The following is a 23,458-nucleotide window of genomic DNA, read 5'->3' on the forward strand; positions in this document are numbered from 1 at the left end:
TTCCCCCTGGTTAACTGGGGACAAGACTGGACTCAAACCACAATCCTCAGATTTCAGCCTCCTAAGTAACTAAGATTACAGACAGGCATGACCCTCCTGCACCTAGCCCTCATAATATTTCAAGTGACCTAATGACCTAATTTCATTACAAAACTCACCTTGCTAAGGCAAAAGCATCATCAATAAGACTTGCCCGGTCAGCAGAGGAAAAGTCCTGAGGAGAGATAGAACCACAGGTGTTGTTTTATTCAAATTTTAATTTTTCTTCTTTTTATTACCCTGCTTTCCAGCTTGTTTCTTTCAGGGCCTAGCACACAATACATGCTTAATAAAAGGCCCTTGAGGGAAGGGTTAATTTTATATCCATGAGCAGAAAAGTTAGATTCTAATTCCCAATCTCTTGACAGGCTCCCTGTCTGTACATAACCCATTCAAGTCCAAGATGAAGACTGTCTTCCTGAGATAGCCTCTGCCTCTGTTTCTCTCCACCTGACACCCCAAGATACTGGCCACCACTTTTAGAATTCTCCCTCTCTCTGTCCATCATATCTAATCTCTATCAAATCCAAACAAATCAAACTTTCCTTTGAAGTCACCAAGATCACCTTAGACAAATCTCTCTTCTCCAAGGGCTCTTTCCTACCTGCTCTCCCTACCCCAGCCTCTGCCTGCTTGTTGTCCAGTTCTACACCAATCTCCTCCATAAAAATTTGAGAGCTTTGGGGCCTCGGGGAATCCCTTCAGTGGTTCACTTTTACCATGCCACGTAAGACACTCTGACCTGACACAGGTGTCTACAGCCCAGATGGCTTTGCTTACCACCTCTCTCCTCCTCTTCATTTGTTTTGCTGCTTTCAGTGGCCCCTTTTCCTGCTTGCTTGAATTGGGGGTCAGGAGAGGAGAGTGCCAACTTTCAAAATGTAGCAAAAAGATCATCTCTTAGCCAGGCATAGTGGTACATGCCTGAAATCCCAGCTACTTAGGCTAGGGCAAGAGGACTGAAAGTTCAAAGTCATCCAGGGCAATTTAGTAAGATCCTATCTTAAAAAATAAAATATACTAAACAAAATAAAAAAGAATAAGGGCTGAGGACATTGTTCAGGATAGAGTGCTTGCCTAGAATACGCAAAGGCCCAGGTGCAATTTCCAGCACTATAAGTAAATAAATACAAAAACAAATACAAAGTCACCTCCTCAGTGAAACCTTCCCAGAGATTCCTGTGGAGAGTGCATTGCTCTCATTTTTTAAAAATTATGATTCTCAAAGCAAAGTGTATTGAAAAAAATTAACAATGCTCCTCTTAGAACAAAAAAAAAAGAGAAACAACTCAACCACTGCTGTCTCATACCTTGTGGTTTGAAGAAAGCTCTGTTGCTATCCGGAACCAAGTTTCTCCTTCATAATTTACACGATAAAACCCAACATGATCTGGGTTTATTTTGAGAAGAGCATTTCCATCAGGATTAGGAGAGTTCAAAGTGATCCCTGTGGTAGTAAATAAACACTAATGAGAAACATGTTTGCATATACTGTAAACACAGAGAAATTAGACCCAGAGGGGCAAAAAAAGAAAAGAAAAGAAAAAGGAATATTAGCTCAAGGAGTCAAGTTTGATTTGGGTCCAAAGCCCAAAGCCTAATTCTTATTTAGTTGCCTAACTTTAGAATGTCACTAGAATGACTAAGCTGAAAAAAGAAATAAGTAATGTCAACAAACATCCTGTCATTTGTGACTTACATTTCTTACTAAGGGAAGCTTGCTAAATGAGTGGAATAATTCTATGCCAGCCAATCCTCCAAAAAAAGGAAATAGCACTCAAAGACAGAAAATTCCAGGCCTTACATTCCTAATCATAATAGATTAATTACATAATGAATATTCACCAGGGCAGCCTGAGGAGGGGATAACAATGTAAACATTTGAAAGACTATTTTGTGAAAATCAACATTGAAGTTGACAGAGATGGCTGTAACTAAGCAGAATAATGATTTGAGAGTCAGTAATGCTTTGAAAATGTCAAGAAGACCTACAAGAAAATTGGAATCCAACAATTTTATTTGTAATCCATTTCTTACTTGTCTTTGTACATAAGGTCTTCTGCTTCCTTATTTCGATCAACTGTGGTAATGCGTTGCTGCACCAATGGATTTAGAAAGTTCATCTTCTTTCTTAAGCTGCACCCCGTATTTACAGAGGGTTGTACTGTGCACAGTTAAGATACCCAACACTGAAGGAATAGAGCCTTATGTTTAAGTAACACATACACACATTTAAAATAAAAGTTGTATTCTGGCTTGAGCAGTTATTTGTCAGTATTGCTTCTAGACTTTCCAATTCCCATGCTACTTTTGTTTGCATGGACCATACGCAGTTTACATGGTGATGTACAAACACTTGATACAGTTGAGAATTTCAAATAGTTAAATGTCATGACAATGGAGAAAACAAGACAAGCAAACAGGAATGGAAGCTGAAACTGAAGATCAGCATTTCAATGCCGAGAGAAGTAGGAAAATAGGAGAGCTCTGCAGGATTTTTAAGTATTTTGAGACAAGATGTTGCTCCACAGCCCAGGTTGGCCTTGAACTCATGATCTTCCTGACTCAGCATCTCAAATGCTAGGATTGCAAGAATGTGCCATCATACCTGACTGATAACTATTTGTTTTTTGGTGGATTATGGGGCTTGAACTCAGGGCCTGAGAGCTGTCTCTGAGCTCTTCTGCTCAAGGCTAGTGCACTACCACTTTGAGCCACAGTACCACTTCCAGTTTTCTGGTGGTTAATTGGAGATAAGAGTCTCATGGGCTTTCCTCCCTGGGCTGGCTTCAAACAGCAATTCTTAGATCTCAGCCTCCCAAGTAGATTATAGGCATGAGCACCCAGCACCCAGCTAGCAGATTTTTTTTTTTTAAAGCAGACAAGTAGCATGCTCAAATCTGTTCTCTGGTAAAGATAATTTTGATAGTAATATGGGAGATTTTGAGGAGATTCAAGTGACCAGGTAATGAATTTAGAATCCACTCTAATCATCTAAGGCAAGCAAAGGTGAGGACATACACTAATGTGCAGGAAGCAAAAAAGAGTTGATGTAGTTAAGAGATGTATTACAGGTAAAATCAACACAGCCCTCCTTCTGACTTGAAGACACTTAGAGGAACGAAAAGGGCCTTGCATTAGGAGATGAATAATGGTGTTGCTATTAGGAAACAGATGACAGTAAGTCAGTTTGCGGGTAGGGAGCATGATTTAACTTTGGGGTAGTGTTTACAAGGTCTGGAAGATATCCAGGACACAGTATTTTTTTTAAAAAATATAATCTATGAGTATACTCTTCAACCAGACAATAAGTTTCCTCAGGAACTTTCAGGGTAGGTACTTGACAAATTATAAACCCTTACCTCACTTGTGCTGTATTAATCTTTTTTTTTTGTCATTCTCCCATGGATAAGTTGTTGAAAGGAAGCTAATCTTTTGGCAACCTTACACTTCAAATGCTTGCATCAGGAGGAAAGTCTCTCATTAAGCATAAAGCCATATGTGACAGAAGAAAGAACATGAACTTTCGTGTCTGACAGACCTAGGATAAAAATCCTTTCCCTGTGGCTAACTGGCTGTGTCACCTTGGCTCAACCACTTGACCTCTCTTGTGTCCCATTTCACCAGGAGGAACACAGGGATTAAAAATCCCTCTCGGGGCTGGGCTGTTGTCGAGATTGATGAAGATCATATAGGTAAAGTATTGGTCAGCTCATTATAAGCTTTGTGCTCCACAGATGGTTACTGTCCTGGTGATTATGAAAGGGACTAGGATACTAGTTCTATAAATAGCCAGGCAAACATAAACAGCACAGAGAAGTTCCTAGCCATCCAGCCAAACACTGTAGTATTTTAGAGGTGCTTTATATGTGCCCAGTTAAGCCTGTCTAGGGTTACTGTGATTTTTCTCACTTTATAGACAAGGAAGCTGCGATCCAGGAAGTCAGTAGTTACGGACTTCCCAAGTTCACACTACCTGCAGAACAGCTGGCAGCAGTGAAATACTGTTGGGTTGTTGAGCTCTATAAAGAAGTGGGACTAAAATATTGATGTCTGCTCTTCGCAACACATAGAAGGAAGGCTGCATATTCCAGTTCCATTTTTTTTCTGATTATAACCCTGGCCTGTGTTCTTTATGGGATGCTTAAATTTTTAAAAAGAACATACAGTAGATTTAAACAAACAAACAAACAAAATTACCTGCTGGTCACCTGTCGCTCACGCCTGTAATCCTAACTACGCAGGCAGCCTGAGGATTACAGTTCATAGCCAGGCCAAGTGCAGACAAATCTAAGAAACTCTCTCAAATTAACCACCAAAAAAAAGCAGATGTGATGGAGTAGTTCAAGTGGCAGAGTACCAATCTCAAACAAAATTCACTAAGCAAGCACATGAGGCCATGATTTCAAGCCCCGGTACCGGCCCACCCCCACAAAAATAAATGGGCAAAAGCAATAGATGTATTGCAAGGCCAAGTCCCCCCCCCCCTTTTTTGCCTTATTTTATATCTAACCAGATACAAAAGTTTCATGAAGAAGTTCGAACATCCTAGCAGGTAATAGAAACACAAGAAGAAAGAAAATGGGACTTTGGAGTTCTGGGCTGGTGGACAGCCACCCAGGAGAGAGGGTCTGTCAAGGAGTCTTTCCTTCAGGCCGATATACAAACACACAAGAAGCTTTTATTGCATGGAGCCACTATTGATAGTGTCTAAATACGGTAATTAGACTCACCTGGATAATATTATCAGGAAATCACAGATGGATGACATCTTTAAAATAATTGATCTCCCTTAACTCTCCCCTAATCCTTACTGGGTAAACTTTCTTTGTGGGAAGAGTTACCTAATTAGCTGGCCATGGATATGATAGTTCACTAGGCCAGTGTATTTTATCTGGGTAAATGAACAAATTAGCATTCTTGGTTAATCTCTTGTATGTTTGGTTTAGATGAATAAATCTCCCAAAGACCTGGTTAACTGGGGCTGAACTGATGAATGAGACTTCTGAACCAGAAAAACCGAATCCATAATCACTCAATCAAAGTCCACACATTCCACAAGGCTGAGCTTGAAAACTGGAAGAAAGTCCTTTTCTGAACAAATATGCATGCCCAACTTTATTTTGGGAATGCATGTTTAGTTACATCTATCACATTTTTAGCAAACTTAGTCTCTGTAACAGTCAGAATTTGGTGATTTAAATTCTCCATAGTCTGAAAAGAAGAATTATAAAAATTTATCCCAAGGTCTCTACCTCACCTTGACCTTAAAATTTCTCCCTAATGTTATATAAGAATGTGCATTTTGGGGTTGGGGATATGGCCTAGTGGCTAGAGTACCTGCCTCCTACACATGAAGCCTTGGGTTCGATTCCCCAGCACCACATATACAGAAAATGGTCAGAAGTGGCGCTGTGGCTCAAGTGGCAGAGTGCTAGCCTTGAGCAAAAAGAAGCCAGGGAATAGTGCTCAGGCCCTGAGTCCAAGCCCAGGACTGGCCAAACAAAAACAAAAACAAAAAAAAAAAAGAATGTGCATTTTGAATACTGAGTTTTCACTACACTTGTTACTTAATTAAAGCCCTAGGTGAATTTTCTTTGGCGTAGGCCACGTGGCTACGGTATATGTTCTTGGTACACTGTGTATTGTATATATGTCTACCTGACCTAGGGAAGGGAAAGAAAATCAGGGTGTAAGATATCACAAGAAATGTACTCACTGCCCTACTATGTAACTGTACCCCTTGTGCACAACACCTTGTCAAAAATTTTTGTTTAATTAATAAATAAATTTAAAAAATTCAATCCTACCAAGTGCTATGAAGCAACAAAAGAAGAGCAAAACTGTGATATACTACTACATGAAAATCTATTGGAAATAGCCAAGTATTAGCTGATACCAAACATGGAGACATATGTAAAATATACATAGGAAAGAGTTTGAGGCCAACAAGCCTCCATTAAGCAAAGATTCTTAGGGTATGCATCTCTGTTTGTTTTGTTTTGTTTTTTTTTGGCCAGTCCTGGGCCTTGGACTCAGGGCCTGAGCACTGTCCCTGGCTTCCTTTTGCTCAAGGCTAGCACTCTGCCACTTGAGCCACAGCGCCACTTCTGGCCATTTTCTGTATATGTGGTGCTGGGGAATCGAACCCAGGGCCTCATGTATACGAGGCAAGCTGTCTTGCCACTAGGCCATATCCCCAGCCCCTCATCTCTGTTTGTTGATCATAGCGGACATAGAGGACAAGAGATATGACATGGACTGTGTATCTCCAGAAAGGTTATAACTTACTTGAAAAAGAGAGAGCACATTAAGCTTAAACGAAATGCTTTGTTTGAAAGTAAGTTTAGGCACTAGGAGCTCACACCTACTATCCTCGTTTCTCCAGAGGCTGAGATCTAAGAGGTGTGGTTCAAAGACAAGCCAGATAGAAAGCCTGTGAGACTCTTATCTCCAATTAACCAGCAAAAAGCTGGAAGTGGAAGTGTGGCTCAAGTGGTAAAGCACCAACCTTGAGCAAAATAGTTGAGAGAGAGCCCGTTGGCCCTTAGCTCCAGCCCTAGGAGCAGCAAGCACATACACACTCACCACAAACGAGCAAATGAAAGTATATAAAGTAAAAACACTAGGAATTCAGTCAGTGAAGTTGACTGCATAAAGCATATTATAGGAAAAGCAGTTAGAATGATTTATCTTGTTGTAAATTTCCAGTGAGCAATAAGAGCAGTAGCAAGGCTAAAGAAACGGATTTGGGGAGGAATATATTCATTTTAAAAGAGAAATCCAAGCCAGATGCCAGTGGCTCATGCCTGTACTACTCAGAAAGTTGAGATCTGGGGATGGTGTTTAGAGGCCAGCCTGGGCAAGAAATAGGTGAGACTTTGATCTCCACTAAAGTACCAAAAATGCCAAAAGTGGAGCTGTGGTTCTAGAGGTAGAGCACTAATCATGAGCAAAAGAAGGCCAGGGACAGTGTCCAGGCCCTGATTTCAAGCCTCAGGATCAATACCCCCCACCCCAACAAAAGAGAGAGATAGAGAGACAGAGAGACAGAGAGAGAATCATTTAAAAGATGTTATTAGTACTTATAGTCTAAAATCAGAGCTTTGTGGGGTACAGTGGAATAGCCAGAAGAAAAAGTTTTCCTTCCTCTTCTATTGTTAGAAACTGCATGTTAATTTCTTACCTAATGCTTAAAAGATCATGTACATTATGAATATAAAGGGCCTGCTGGGGAGGGGGCATTCCCTCTATTGCCCTCTGATGAATCAACAGAGCAGCCCAAGGCTGAGAGGTGGGGCTGGTAACACGAGCTGGTTGCCCATTCTGCACCCTCAGGACGTGTTTGTCATCTGTGCTCTAAACTGAGAACCTAAGAGGGCCTCAGACAGGAAACAGGAAATTATTGCATTGCCTAAAAATGGAGCAGGCACTTTGAAGTAGGAAGAGGCGGCTAGTGTTCTTCTGGCTGGGAGACCCGTCATGATTCTGAAGTTTCAGATAAGGGCAGTTAGTCATCAACGTACATCACAGCTCTGGGAACATCTAAGCCTCTTTCTCTATCCATTTGTTCACTCATTCACTCAACAAAATAATGTGAGGTGCCTGCTGAAATACAGACACAACAGCAGCTGGGCTGGGAACATGGCCTAGTGGCAAGAGTGCTCGCCTCGTATACATGAAGCCCTGGGTTTGAATCCTCAGTACCACATATACAGAAAAGGCAAGAAGTAGCACTATGGCTCAAGTTGGCTGAGTGCTAACCTTGAGCAAAAAGAAGCCAGAGACAGTGCTCAGGCCCTGAGTTCAAGCCCCAGGACTGGCAAACAAAACAGAAACAACAGCAGCTACCAATAAGCTCTGTTTTCTCAAGAATTATATCACGATGAGTAGAGACAAAAGTCAACAGTTACAGCCAAAAAGAAAAAAGGGTTAAGTATATTGTCAGAGTGAAAGAAAAGGGCAGGATCGTTCCATTCAATGAGTACACCTTGTCCCCTCTCTATACTTGTTCAACCTTAAAGACCTATTTAAGCTTCAGCAGCAGCTGCTGAGCCCTTAATTTTGGCTGGTTCTGTGAGTTCCCTTCACCCATTTGTATCGACCTGCTGACTCAGCAACACAAGACAAGACAACAGTCTACCCCAACATGAGGTTGTCATTTTCTTCCCTGAGAATTATCCCAAAACTTACCTCTAGCAGGTAAGTTACCTTTGATAAATACTTGTTTGAAGGAAGGAACTAAGGATTGAATTCATATTACAAATAGACTACCTAAAAAGTACATAATACATATTAAGACACTATTTATTCTGAACACTTGAAACTCCTTTGAGGAAGTACTTGAGTAAGGTTTAGTTATCTGGAAAATGTGCTTGTGTAGAGTTGTCATTCTGGGAAAATTGTGTTAGGATGGATGAATGATTCATGCTCTTACAGTTGTAAATAGTAAACCGAGTTTCTGCCAAGACCTTCTACAACTTTCAGTTAAACATGGTGACAAATAGGGAAAATATGTGGTAATCAGCTCTTCAAACCTCTGAATGAAATCTTAAACTTCCCACTATGCCTTTCACTTGTGCTGGTACACATTTTTAAGTGTCTATTTTTTTCTGTCTTCCCCATTTTCTTTTGTCAAATGTCCTACTAATATATGCTATAGCTTCCAAGAGCCTTGAAAATATTAAGCTAATTGAAAAAAAGAGAGCCACAAAATACCATTGTGTGGAGTCATTTATAAAAAATGTACAGAACACACCAATCTATAGAGACATAGCTTAGCTTAGTGGTTTTTCTGGGGCTTGGATGGTAGTTTATTAACTGTCTCAAATCGGCCCTTCCTTATTCTTTATCTAATTTTTTTTATGGCGTCACTGTGATCTGAAATCAGGGCCATGCACTTGCTAGGCAGGCATTCTATTGTTTGTTTGTTTTTTTGTTTTGCCAGTCCTGGGGCTTGAACTCAGGGCCTGAGCACTGTCCCTGGCTTCTTTTTGCTCAAGGCTAGCACTCTACACTTGAGCCACTGCACCACTTCTGGCCTTTTCTATATATGTGGTACTGAGGAATCAAACCCAGGGCTTCATGTACATGAGATAGGCACTCTACCACTAGGCCATATTCCCAGCCCCTCTATTGTTAAATTATGTCTCCAGCCCTTTGCACTGGATATTTATAGAGATAGGGTCTTCTTTTTGCCCAGGCCCATACCTGGACTATGATCCCCTATTAAATGTTTCCTGTAGCAATAAGGATGGTGGTTCCTGTCTAGCTTCTTTGCTTGAGATGGAGTCTCCTAAACTTTTATGTGAGTGTGTGCCTGGGGTAGAGTGGAATGGTAATGCTTCCAATACCAATACAGCTGGGATGATGAGGAAAAGTGGCCACACCCAGCTATAGGTTGAGAAGGGGGTGCACTCTTATCTGAGGTGACGCAGATACTGAACTGTGATGATGACTTCAGTGTCTGTGAGTATAATTTAAAAACACAAACCAACACTGGAGTGTCCACCTTCAACAGGTGAACTGTGGGACCGAGGATGTAGCTCAATGATAGACACTCAAAGCCTTGGATTTGCTCCCCACCACGGCAAGATTCAACAAACAGACTACATGGTATGTGAAATACAATTCAATGAAGCTGCTTTGTTAAAAGTGGCCAGGCAGGGTAAAGGTGAAAGCAGACATAATTGCTAATTTAGAATATTCTCCAGGGGCAAGAAGACATGTAGATAAAGGGACAAGTGCTCTGCTTTTAGCCTCTAGGAGCAAGAGGAGAAAGTCTACACCAGAGGGTGTAGACTAGATCAAACCCTCATGGGATGAAGAGGAGAAAAGACTTGCTGTGTTCGATAATGTTCTGAAACACAAAGCAAGTCCAATGGAAAAAGTATAAAACAAGATTCTTCTGTGATTGTTGCTAAAACCTACCTCATACATTACTTCTTTACAACAATTTGGAGGTTTGTAACCATGTCACTTGCATTTTATATAATTATACTTTTTTTGAGTAAAAAAATGAAAAGTTAGTGGAGATAGAACAAGAAATATAATTCAGACTGTGATGGTCCTAATTCAATAAAAAGCATTTTAAAATCGCAGACCATGCCACATAATGTATTAAGAAATTCAATGGCAGATATATCTGATATAAAGCAAAGCAAAGAAAGGAAGAAGGAACGAGTGAAAAGTAGAAAGGAAGGAAGAAGGAAGAAGGAAATAATCATTGATCTTCCAGTGATTGAGCATATTAAACCTCTCCTTTGGGTATGGATATTTATTATGATGTTGAGTCATGGAAAATCGTTAAAATGAATAGCTCAAGGTAGGAAAAAATTCTCATAAAGATTTGGAATCACCGATAAATTAAAAGGTCTCTTCACTGAAATTTACTTAAGTTCTGGATTTAGCATTGCTTTTTGTTTTTCATTATATTAGATTAATTGAAGTGCATCAATTCAGAGAAGAAATAAATCATTAGTGATATTTACCTCCTTTTTCTGACCTATTGTAGACTACAATGCTTGATACATTGTTTTCGGTCCATTTAACTGGAATATTCCATGTGTAACTAAAATTTTTTAAAAAAAGAAAATTTTAACTTAATTACTAAGAGAAAAAGAAGAAATCACAAGTAAAAACCAACCAGATAAATACATTTTCCTACCCAGTGTATTGCACACAATAAATAATTAGTACAAAGCCCTTTTATGATGAAAACAGCTACTTGATTGTTCACAAGTTTTGTAAACCAAGAATAGAAATTTGTAGAAATTTGCATCAAAAATGGAAGATTATTCAATTAAATGCAATGAGGCTTTGGAAGGCTTTTGTAGAATAAACTGCAAAAGTACAACACATTATACTAGAATATTGAACATACACACACACACTTTCATGCACCATTGTTTCTGTCAAGGTACATAAAACATTGTTAGAGTTCAGCAGACAGTTCCACCAAAGGAAATACATTTTAATCATGAGAATACATGTGTTGGAAAGGAAATAAATACACTTATCAACACATAAGTTTATTTCAGGGGTACCGGGTGCAGAGATTAGCTATTTAGTATTTTCTAGTATCAGGGGAGGGGCAGGGAAAATAACCTTGTTTTCTTTTTCTTTTGCCTGTTGCGGAACTTGAACTCAGGGCCTGGGTTCTGTTTCTGAGCTCTTTTGCTCTCCCACTTGGAGCCACAGTGCCACTTCAAATTTGTTAATTGGGGATAAGAGAGTCTTCCTGCCTAGACTGGCTTTGAACTGTGATCCTCAGATCTCAGCCTCCTGAGTAGCTAGCATTATAGGTGTGAGAGCACCAGCACCTAGCTCTAACCTGGTTTTTTAAAATATATATTTAACATTTTAGTCTTCAGGTCTCAAAAAGAAAACTTAAATGTCTGTTTTCACTTTAGCTCAGACATCAGAAAACACAGTATGTATAGAAAGAAGATAAACCTATATGACAAATTTAGGTCTAGTTGTCCTACTATGTATGTATGTATGTATTTATTCTTTTCAGTACTAGGGTTTGAGACCAGGCTCTCAAGCCTGCTGGGCTAATGTCACACCTCTAATCCTTGTTCTATTATTTTTTGATAATTTGCAGAGCCCTTTTGTCTCAGGCATCATGCCATGATTTATGATATAACAGCCTCTTTGAACTCTGACTGTAGTTCATAAATTTGTTTGCTGGTTCCTCAACTACCTTTTTTATAGAGTTTGAGCTCCCTTCATTTGTTTGCTCGCATGGGACTTGAAGCCTTTATGTTTGATAGTCTTTTTTATATGTCTAGGATCCTTCCCTGTCCATTCATATTTAAAGGGAAAAAAACACTAAGTTGGTTCTTCTTCTTCTTTGTTGTTGTTGTTGTTCTAGTACTTAGACTAGAACCCAGGTCCTCATTCAAGGCTGAAACACTAGCACTGGAGCCACACCTCCACGTTCAGCTTTGTCCTGGTGAGCTGGAGATAATCTCTCGGCATTGTCTGCTGGGGCTGGGGGCTGGCTTTAAACCTAAAATTACAAGTGTGAGCCGCCAGCACCTGACTGCGTTGCTTATACTTGGTGGCTGGCCATCTCTGTGCTACTTCAGAAGTACATGTGGTTTTTGAGGACGCCTTTGTCATAGGCCAGGTCTGACCAGGCACTCCAGCCTACAGATCCTGCAGTTTACACAATGGAAAAGACTGTGCTTTGAGAATCCTGGGGTTCGTTGACTCTGTTTACTAGGGTTTTTTTTTCACCTCTGGCTCTTTCCTTTCTTCACCATAACCCGTGGCCTGGCTAGAAGAGAAGGCCTCTTATTATTATATAGTTATACCTTCCTCACCAAGTCTCTTCTGATTCTCTTTTGGAATTTCTTGGTGTGTAACCCTCACCCACTTATATTCTTTAATAGAATTTTAGTCTATTTTATAGTGCCAGTACTGGGACTTGAACGCAGAGCCTGAGTGCTAGCTCTTAGCTTTCTTTCTCAAGACTGGCTCTCTACCACTTAAACCACAGCTCCGCTTCTAGACTTTTGGTGGTTAATTGGAGACAACAATCTCATTGGACTTTCCTGTCTAATCTGGCTTTGAACCATGATCCTCAGATCTCAGCCTCCTGAATAGCTAGGATTACAGGCCATGAGCTACCAGCGCTCAACAGTTTGTTTGGTTGTTTGTTTTTTTCTTTTTTCAATGTTTCTGTTCCTCTTATCCCTAATATACGGAACACTGGACAAGTATACAAGTGTTTAGTCCAACATTTTGAACTTGAGATCCCCTCGGTTTTTAACCCTTTTGTTCCTTAAAGGCATACAGTGCCTTTATTTTACCATCCATCAGTCATGCACTTGAGAGCAGGAGCCAAGCAAATGACTAGGATTCCTGCCAGCTCTCTGCCTTTCTTTTGAGCTGTGTGGTAGACACTTACCCCAGGGCTGAGGGTGGTTGGGAAGGATCGGCATGGGTATCCAGCAGGAAGCGCTGCTGCAAGATGTTTCTCCGATTGTTCACGTTGAGCACGGGGTAGCCCATCTGGCTGGTCCATGTGTCCATTACTTCTTTCACTGGGAGATTACTTGCCTGAGATCAAAAACAAAACAAAGGGGCTGGGGATATGGCCTAGTGGCAAGAGTGCCTGCCTCGTATACATGAGGCCCTGGGTTCGATTCCCCAGCACCACATATACACAAAACAGCCAGAAGTGGCGCTGTGGCTTAAGTGGCAGAGTGCTAGCCTTGAGCGGGAAGAAGCCAGGGACAGTGCTCAGGCCCTGAGTCCAAGCCCCAGGACTGGCCAAAAAAAGAAATAAATAAAATAAAAAAGCAGATGAATGCATTGATAAATATGAACCAACACAAAGGATAGGATAATCGGCACAAGAAATGATGGGTACACTGTTGGAACATTAGACCAAAAAGAAAATCTTGGAGGAATATACTTTTCCATACCTCTTCAAGTGCTTCCCAAAAGTCTGAAGTTTTTGCATTCTTGAAGTGGAATTTTTTCAGGTAAATCTAGAGGCAAATGACAGCCAAAACTTAGAAGGCAGCATTATCTTTTCTCACACTTCCATAACAGGAGCTAAATGTTCCTCACAAGCTCCCTAGTTCTTCCCCAATGATACAGCATCAACCACAGACAACATGAACTTCCTTCCAACAAAAGATCATTTAGTGGATATTTTAACCCCATGTCATTTTCGTGTCATGACCTAGTTTCATTTTCTCAGTCATTTTAGTTCCATTTTTAAAATCATTGATTTATTTACTTATGTGTCCCTGTATTGGGGCTTGAACTCAGGACCTCATACTCTTGCTTAGCTTTTTAACTCAAGGCTGGTGCTCAACCATTTGAGTCACAGTTCTGCTTCCAGCTATTTGGTGGAAATCAGAGTCTCATGGACTTTCCTGCCCTGTCTGGTTTTGAACTTCAATCCTCAGATCTCAACTTCCTGAGTGATTTAGGGTTATAAGCCTCAGTCACCCACCACCACCCAGCTTCAGTGATTTTAAAACATAAAAACCTCTTTTACTACATGAACTTGAAAAAAAAAAAAGGACCGCAGACTGTATTTGGCCTATTTATCTCTGATGTTTAAGAAAATAAACAATCTTTTGAATAGTACTAATGATAAATGGTGGTGAGTAACCTGAAGAAAATGATTTACTTTATAGAGTAGGTCTTCACTTAACCTCTTCTAAATAATTTAATAAATATTCTTCTGAAATGTGAATTTTTTTTAAATAGAAGGTATGCCCTGTGGCAGATTCTGTTCATTAACCCTCTGTGTGTATATGTGTTTTCAGGTACAATGTGATATGTAGACCAAGAGAAAACATTAATATCCTAATTGCATAGTACTACATAGGGTAGAATTCCAGGAAACTTTCTAACGAGTCGCTGCTGTATCTTTCCTATTACTTTCTGGAATTATCTTTTGTAAAGCCTATCAGTCTTAGCTAGAAACGTTGAATTTATTAACCACTATTATTATATTATTATCTTTATTGGTGGTGATCCTGGGGCTTGAACACTGAGCCTGGGTGCCGTCCCTGAGCTCTGATGCTCAAGGCTAGTGCTCTACCACTTGAGCCATAGCACTACTTCCAGCTCTTTTTGTAGTTCACTGGAAATAAGAGTCTTATGGGATTTCTTGCTCCTGCTGGCTTCCAATCACGATCCTCAGATCTTAGCCTCCTGAGTAGTTAAGATTATAGGCACTTAACCACTACTGTCTCATTTGTGCTTCTGGTTAAGTCACTTCTCAACATTACCACTAGAGGGCAGGCAAAGGAAAGGAGAAAAAGCATTTTTTTTTTTTGGTATTGATTCCAGAGTATTGCATTCATCATTCATTGCATCATCATAATAAAACAATTAGATATTTAACACAATAATAAAAACATAGCTATATATGAACTAGTATTTAATATTACCTTTTTTGAGGTACTAGAGTTTGCACTCAGAGCCTTGTGCTTGCGAGGCAAGCGCTCTACCATTTGAGCCATGTCTCCAGTCCTTTTTGCTATCATTTATTTTCCAGAGTGGACTTTGCCTCTGCCCAGGAGTTAGCTCTGGACCATGATTTTCTTACCCCCACCTCCCATATAACTGGAAATACTGATGTGTGTGACCACATTGGCTTGTTTGTTGACTTTTATTTATTTATTTATTTATTTATTTATTTGTATTTATTTATTTCCTGGGATGGCCTCAAACTTCCATACCACTATCTCTGCTTTCCAAGTAAATGAGATTTTTCTTTTCTTGTGCTGGTTCTGGATCTTGTACTCAGGGCAAGGACACCATACCTGAGATTTTTTTTTTTTGCTCAAAGCTAGTGTTCTGCCACTTGAGCCACAGTTCTATTTACTACTTTTTAGTGGTTTGTTGGAGATAAGAGTCTCATTGACTTTCCTGCCCAGGCTAGGGGCTGGTTTCAAACTGCAGTCCTCAGATCTGAGCCTTCTAAGTAGCTAGGATTATAAGCATGCCTGACTTAACTCCTACATTTTTTTTAATGAGAGGAAACTATTCTGTCTTAACTATGAGATTACTATGAGAATTCTGAATCTTGAATTCATGTGTAAGGTTTTCATCACAATTATTGGTACCTTATTAAAGAAAAACTAGCAACGTATGCATTCAGTCTCCTGAGACAGAATGGAAATTTATACAGACACCATATTAAAGTTCTATTTCATTTTGTTCCTAGTAGTCTTTCCAGAAGAGTGCATAAAGAAAGGAATTTTCTCCCTTATCTGGATAATCCCAATGTACCATTCTAGCCCAAATTACATGACAACCTAGGGTACAGGACCTGGCCAGTTGGTACTGGTGGTTTCATATTACACAAGGGGGAGAGGTTGTCAGTGTTTTATCACCATGTGTGAGGAAGGAAAAGAACATTTCCTGGCTCAGCCATTTGTCTAACCAGGGACACTACTGGTCTTGGAAGAGCAAGAAAGGATGGGTGCATATCCCAATTTCATTTCACAGTCTGACATTGTTACCCATGACATTTCTACCTTTCGGTTCACAGGGACTGCCTGGGGAAATCTCCAGTTGATGACTTTGCTGTCTGAGGCTGGATTTGGAAGAAGGTGATACACTTGAAAGGAAACAGGCTATTGGCTACCCTCAGATTCTGCAGGTTAGTTCATAGGTACCACTTCGGGCTAGTATGTGTTAGGGAAAGACCTTGAACCTCAATATCCCACCCAGCCCACGGGACTCAGGAGCTAGTCCCTGTGAGATGGTAACTGCTCAGGGAACAGTGTTGGGGTAATGGACAATCTCGCTGCTCTGGGAACTTATCGAATGATCTATGTTGAGCTTGACCTGCTTGCAGATATTAGCAAGTAGTTGAAGACTGAAGATGAAAAGAAGAGTGTCCCCACCTCCAGTACATTCATACAACAGCACCATCATGGCATTAAAATTAATTTCTATTCAATTCAGCTCTGTGTTTAAGCGATCTAACATAGACCATTTGAACTGGAGGAAAATTAATTATAGACAAGGCTTTTAAAATTGGTGATAATATAGACAGCAGGTTAAAGACATTGTGAGTGTGCTACTGAATTATAAGATTACTAGCTGGCCATTCACAAGACAGGTGCAGGACCCTCATCAGAATGCATTGATCTCAAACTTCTAGCCCCAGAACAGTGAGAAAATAAATGTTGTTGTTTAAATGTGGTACTTTGTAATAGCAGGCTGAACTGCCTAATACATATACAAAGACTTTTTTCAAATGACAATTTGAACTTCTCCACAACACTTCTGGTTAATGATAATTATAGACACAATGAAGACTCTTTTTTTTTTTTTTCTTTTTTGCCAGTCCTGGGCCTTGGACTCAGGGCCTGAGCACTGTCCCTGGCTTCTTTTTGCTCAAGGCTAGCACTCTGCCACTTGAGCCACAGCGCCACTTCTGGCCATTTTCTATATATGTGGTGCTGGGGAATCGAACCTAGGTTTCATGTATATAGGGTAAGCACTCTTGCCACTAGGCCATATTCCCAGCCCCCACAATGAAGACTGTTAACTTGACATGAAATCACCTTTGATTTCTTGCTATATTATCTACCCATGAGTAAGAGAAGAGGTGAATTATCCTTAATGAATTGCATATCATACCATACCTGACATCCTCTCTGAAATTTCTCTGGTGTCATCCAGTCTTCAAGCATTCTCAGGATAGAAGCTCCCTGTGACGGGGAAAGATGATATATTAAAACGGTACAAGTTATATAAGGAATAAATATCAGTTACCACTGTTGTGACATTTACTGTTGTGACAGTTCATGATTATTCCTTCAAGATGACTCTATTAAATTATACAGTTGTAAAAAGTATTCCTTTAGTGCTAAAACACCACCTGACAGACCTCCTGCGTTATTGCTTCTAAGTAACTAGAAAGCAAAGTGAAATTGCTAAAATAATGATTTTGCTGATGCAGGTTCAAATAAATCTTGCACTTCCCCAAATGAACCAGCAGATGGAGCACTGCAAAAGAAAAAAGCAGAGTTGGGGGAAAATGATAAATCAAGTTCTTGGGTGAAGACAAAGTCCAAAGAGTTTTAAAATATATCCCCATGATGTAAAAAAATATATTAAACACAGAGTAGTAGAATTCAAAGAATTACCTTGTTAAATAGTTTAATTCAGATATATATATATAATTAAGGTGTAAAAGCTGTTCAAAAGTAATTTATCTTATTTCATTTTTTTATCTAAAAAAATTAGACAACAACCTATTTTCTAACTTCCCTTTATGTGTTATAAGAGTAATACTCAGATGAACTATTAATGATATTTTAAATCAATTCAAGTAACTAACCAGAAAACGATTGCCTCCCTTCTTAGTAATTTTTACTATAATTTATCAACATGTTTAATTGTTTTGGGGGCCTAGTAACAAGGTTAAAAATGTAGACAAATTTATTTATTTATAACCTAATATTTAAGTCTCTAGACTCAGAGACATAGACTCAGTTATTCTAACTTTTCTTGTGTGAGTTATTAAAAGAAGCTATAAGCAAATTCGAAATTTTCATTTTAACAGGAAGTAGAAAGAATCATTGATAATGTAAAAGAAAAATTAATAAAAGAATTCCTCAAAGGTGCCATCGAAATAATATGACACGGAAAACCCAAAATATACTATAAACTTTGCGTACTAATATTTTCCTTCACTCAAACTAACATTGATGAACAAATGTCTTAATTATTAAACTACAAGCAAACTGAATTCATTTTAGGCACGACCAAAGGTGTCTTCAGTAACTTTTTGTGTATGACAGTACTGGGGCTTGATCTCTGAGCCTAAGTAAAGGCTGGCACTCTGCCACTTGAGCCACAGCTCCACTTCTAGCTTTTGGGTGGTGAGTTGGAGATAAGAGTCTAATGGCCTTTCCTGCCTGTGCTGGCTTCAAACCTTGATCCTCAGATATGAGCCTCTTGAGTCGATAGGATTATAAGCATGAGCCATCAGTGCCTAGCCTATAGGAACTTTTAAGTAACTTAATGTCGACAGTAAACTATGAGAAACTGAGAGAGAAAGCTACTAAAATGAAAGTTTAAATTATATCACCCATGAGTACAGAATACTGTATGTCTAAAAGTGAAGTTGTAGGAGATGTTTCAAGAGAAACCAGAAAACATAAAAGTTATAGATTTTCAGCAATGTTTTGTAAAGTCATAGTGGTTAAAAATGCATCATCAACAGCATCTAGTATCATTAAATCTTATGTAAAATTGATAAGGTATTTTCTTCAACTGAGTCAACTTTAAGTCCTTGTCAGAAATGTTAGTAGGGGGCTGGGGATATGGCCTAGTGGCAAGAGTGCTTGCCTCGTATACATGAGGCCCTGGGTTCAACTCCCCAGCACCACATACAGAAAATGGCCAGAAGTGGTGCTGTGGCTCAAGTGGCAGAGTGCTAGCTTTGAGCAAAAAGAAGCCAGGAACAGTGCTCAGGCCCTGAGTCCAAGCCCAGGACTGGCCAAAAAAAAAAAAAAAAAAAGTTAGTAGGTTCTACTAAAAAGCAGACTATGAACTGCATTTATATGACAGTCCTCACTGATTGCATAGCAGAAAATAACATTTGTTTTATTTCAAGAATAAAGGCAAACAATTTTAAACTGGATGCTTGCAGTCATGTGGGAGGGATATGTGTGTGTGTGTGTGTGTGTGTGTGTGTGGTGTGTGTGTGTGTGTGTGTGTGTGTGTGTGTGTTGTTACTGGGCCTTGAACTGAGGGCCTCACACTTTTTGGCTTTTTGGCTCAAGGCTGGTGCTCTACCACTCGAGCCACATTTCCACTTCTGGGATGCTTAAAATCTGAATGTTTAATTATCAGAAGGAAAGCAGTGATAAGCAAAAGTAAAGAGAGAAACAAATCATTTTAAAGTTGAATTCAACATCCTGCGGTCACGGGCAGCATGGGTTAACAGCACCTGAGTCCCTGGGAAGATGCAGCGTGCAGAATTAAGTTCTACGCCAAGTACAGGGGCAGGGCACGCCCACACTCGACGTTTCTAGGCTTTTACTAGGAGGAAAGTCAACACGAAGAAAGATGCTCAGAGCAATAACCTGCTTCTCCCACCTTGCTGTATGATATCCCGTCAAACACAGATGTGATTTCAGCTGGGGTTGTGACCGTGACGACAATGGGATGGGAAGACATTAAAGAATCATCTTCCTGTACAGGTAATACATCTTCAACTAATACCTGGTCACGCTGAAAAGACAGAATGAGCCATAGTTGTATTTCAGAAGACCATACACAATCATAAGTGTGTGTATGTGGGGGGGTAATGGACATGACTCAAATCATTGAAAGTAAATGGTATACGTTTATAACATTTATAAAGCAAATGTTAAATGTTCCATACACAATGAAAGCAAATCTCTTCTGTGACCTGTCATACTGATTGCTCTACATGGATGCCATGCCTTTTTTCTGTTTGTTACTTGGATTTCTACAATGAAGCCATGACTAGCAAGCATTGGTAAAGAACTACTCATAGCTGTGATTTTAACTTGTCCTAAACGTTCAAGTCTTCCCCCACCCCTCCTCCACAGTGTTCCTCATCTGAGTGATGGGAAAGAATCACCTCAGCTCACAGGCTAATTCTGAGAACTCATCAAGTCCTATTGGTCAAAGGTGGTATTTAATGTTTGTTCCATGTCAGTGGGTCATTGGAATTTGGACCATTCATAATTAGTCAAAGAAAACATGAGTTCAGGCTTCAGTTCCAATAATCACTTCTCTTTTCAATCCTAGGTTTTCTCAGCAAATATAGAATGGTTGTCATCTTACCTTCTAACTTCAAAGTTTAGTCTTTATATGCTCTCCCCTTTATTTTTTGGCCATAGGGAAGTTTGAACTCAGGGCTTTGAACTTGCTAGGCAAGTGTTCTGCCATTTGAGCCACACTTCCAGTCCTTTTGGCTTTAGGTTACTTTGTTTATTTCTTTGTTTGTTTGTTGCTGGTCCCGGGGCTTGAACTCAGGGCATGGGGCTTGAATTCAGAGCCTGAGCACTGTCCCTGAGCTTATTTTGCTCAAAACTAGCACTCTACCACTTGAGCCACAGCGCCACTTCTGGCCTTTTCTGCAGAGTTCATTGAAGAGAAGAGTCTCACAGACTTTCCTCTCAGGCTGGCTTTGAACTGTGATCTTCACATCTCAACCTCCCATTGGTACCGGGCTTAGAATACTTTTTAGACAGAATTTCATGTTTCCCCTGGGTAGGGTCATGACTCTCCTACCTACAGGCTTCTGTATAGCTGGGCTTACAGATGTGCACATGCTAAAATTGTTGGTTAAGATGAGGTTTCAATAACTTTTTGCCCATGATGGACCCAAACCACTATGGTCCTAATCTCCACCTCCTCAGTAGCTGGTATTGCTGATGTGAGTCACTGTGCTGAGTATGTTCTCTTGATAAGTAAAACTAAACAAGTTCCTTCCCTCATTAAATAACGGTAATGATGGGACCTCTATTTTGGGTTTGGGCACAGGACTGAAGATATAGTGCCCATTTAAGCACTTGGCATAATATCTGACACAGTGAAATCACAGAGTAGCAGGGATAATACATTCTCTGCCATTACAACTTTGATTCTTAAGCAACAAGGTTATAAATTATAGTCTTTTTTTTAATGAAATTCTTATTGGTCCTACTAAATTCAAAATATTTTCAGAAGTGGAGCATGCTGTATTAGTATATTTTCCCCCCAACTTCATGGTTTCCATTTATAATAAGCTGAGCAATGACTGACGGTAAGCTAATCATGACCTGGATTTTTACTTTTATGTCCACTTAAGAGGAGAGAGAATTCTATTCTTGGCATCAGGAAATTTGATTGTGGTCTTGGCTTTCACAGTAGTTGTCTGTGTGATATGAAAAGGTGACTATTGTCCCACTTACGGGCACTTGGATTTTTTTTTTTAATACATAAAACGAGAATCCACTATTGTGGCACTTACAAAGTACAGCAAGTAAACATCTGTATTTATCTGACCCCTTCTTTCAGGAGACCCTAAACTGGGAACTCAACTAAGCAATGAAAATGTGTTTTGTTCCTGTGTGTGTCCTCTCTACTGTTGGCTAAGTAGAATGATTAGATGAAAGAGTGAGTGAATTGTGAATATATTATACAATAAATCCTTCCAGAATAAAGTCAAATGCTCACTCATGCCCCTCTGTGCTTCAGATAAAACCTAGGATCTCGCACATGCTAAGAAAACTCTTTACCACTAAGCTATAAGCCCAACCCTTGGTTTTCTGAGACAGTCTTGCTATGTAGCTTAGGCTGGCCTTGAACTCAAGATCCTCCTACCTCCACTTCCTGAGTACTGGGATTACAGGTGTGAATCACTATACCTAGCTTAGCCAGTGTTTTTGAAACACTAAAATTGAAATAGTAAGCAATAGTAAAATCTTAATTTCTTCCATAATTTTTTTTATAATTTCCCATATCAGTTTCATATAAGATGGAAATATGTTACTTTAAGAGAAAACAATTCTCCACTTAGATTATTTGTCTTCAATAATTTATAAAATCGACAATTTTTAGTATAGTGGTTCATAGCTGGGGAGGAGGTTATTATCCATTTTAAGATACTCCACACAACCAAGAATTATACTGTCCCAAATCACAAAAGAGTTCCATAATTTATAACCTCTCCTACACATTAAAATTTTAAAGAAGCAGTTGTTACAAAATAGCTCTTACCCCTTTTAAGTAAGTTGGAAAACTGCAAGGACTTCAAGGATTTCATTTAAAACAAAAAGAATTCCCAGGGCTGGGAATATGGCCTAGTGGCAAGAGTGCCATGAAGCTCTTGGTTCGATTCCCCAGCACCACATATATGGAAAACGGCCAGAAGGGGCACTGTGGCTCAGGTGCCAGAGTGCTATCCTTGAGCGGGAAGAAGCCAGGGACAGTGCTCAGGCCCTGAGTCCAAGGCCCAGGACGGGCCAAAAAAAAGAATTCCCAGTAGAGGGCAGTATTCTACATAGTACGCAACCTCTAGTAATTCTCTATGTACACATCTACAATTTAATATGCACCCAGGTGTTCACAGTACAAGCACATAGGGATGCTTATGTGATATAAAGAGAAATGAAGACACACCTGGCTGTTCTTAAAAAAAAAAAAAAAAACCCTTCTAGGGATGTAGAAGGAAGTTTCTGCCCAGGCCTTACCCAAGCATCGTGTTAATGGTCATTCTGTGTATACATCAAGCTTTTAAGCTTCAGAGATGGAAACAGTGTTCTTATCAAACACTGAAGAGAGGACTGAATCAGAGAGTCATGTAACTCCTTCATGATCACACTCCCACTCATGCAGCTAAGAAATGGTGCACACAGGATTTGAACTAGAATGTAACTACTCAAGGCAAGCCTTTATTGCTTCGCTCTAGTTCAGCAATCTGTCTAGAGTAAGACAAAACAAGGCCAACAGCTCTCAAAGAGTTCGCATGATAGGCAGTTTGTGGAACACAAGTTTGACCTTTTCTATGCCAGTGATTATTCCTTTCTCCCTTCCTACTTTCTTCTTTTCTACTTCCTATTTCCTTCTTTCCTTCCTTCTTTTTTCCTCCCTTAGCCTCTTCCTGCTTCCCTTCCTCTCTCTCCCTTTCCTTCCCTCCTTCCACACCTTTCTCTTTCCTTTTTTTACCTTTTACTTTCCTTTTTTCTGCCTTCCTTTCTCCTCCCTTCTTCCCTTCCTCATTCTTTTCTTCCCCCTTCTCCTTCCATCCCTCCCTCCTTGCTTTCCTTCTTACCGTCCTTCCTTCCCTTCCTCCTCCTTTCCCCTTACCTCTTCCTTCTTCCTTTCCTTCTTTCTTCTCTTTCTTTCTTCCTCCTTCCCTCTCTCTGCTTCTTTCTTACATTTTTCTTCTTTCATTCTTCCC

General features: G+C 39.8%; 1 protein-coding gene across 1 annotated transcript in view; it reads right to left on the bottom strand.

The window, feature by feature from the left end:
• LOC125341389 (glutamyl aminopeptidase) overlaps window positions 1-23,458 on the bottom strand; it is a 77,892-nt gene that overhangs the window by 20,720 nt on the left and 33,714 nt on the right. The window contains 7 exon segments of the mRNA XM_048333390.1: window positions 159-214; window positions 1,350-1,486; window positions 10,530-10,609; window positions 12,956-13,107; window positions 13,476-13,541; window positions 17,175-17,240; window positions 19,639-19,773. Coding sequence (XP_048189347.1) covers window positions 159-214; window positions 1,350-1,486; window positions 10,530-10,609; window positions 12,956-13,107; window positions 13,476-13,541; window positions 17,175-17,240; window positions 19,639-19,773 — 692 coding nt within the window.

Source organism: Perognathus longimembris, chromosome 24 (assembly GCF_023159225.1).
Source record: "Perognathus longimembris pacificus isolate PPM17 chromosome 24, ASM2315922v1, whole genome shotgun sequence".
Lineage (NCBI taxonomy): Eukaryota > Metazoa > Chordata > Mammalia > Rodentia > Heteromyidae > Perognathus > Perognathus longimembris.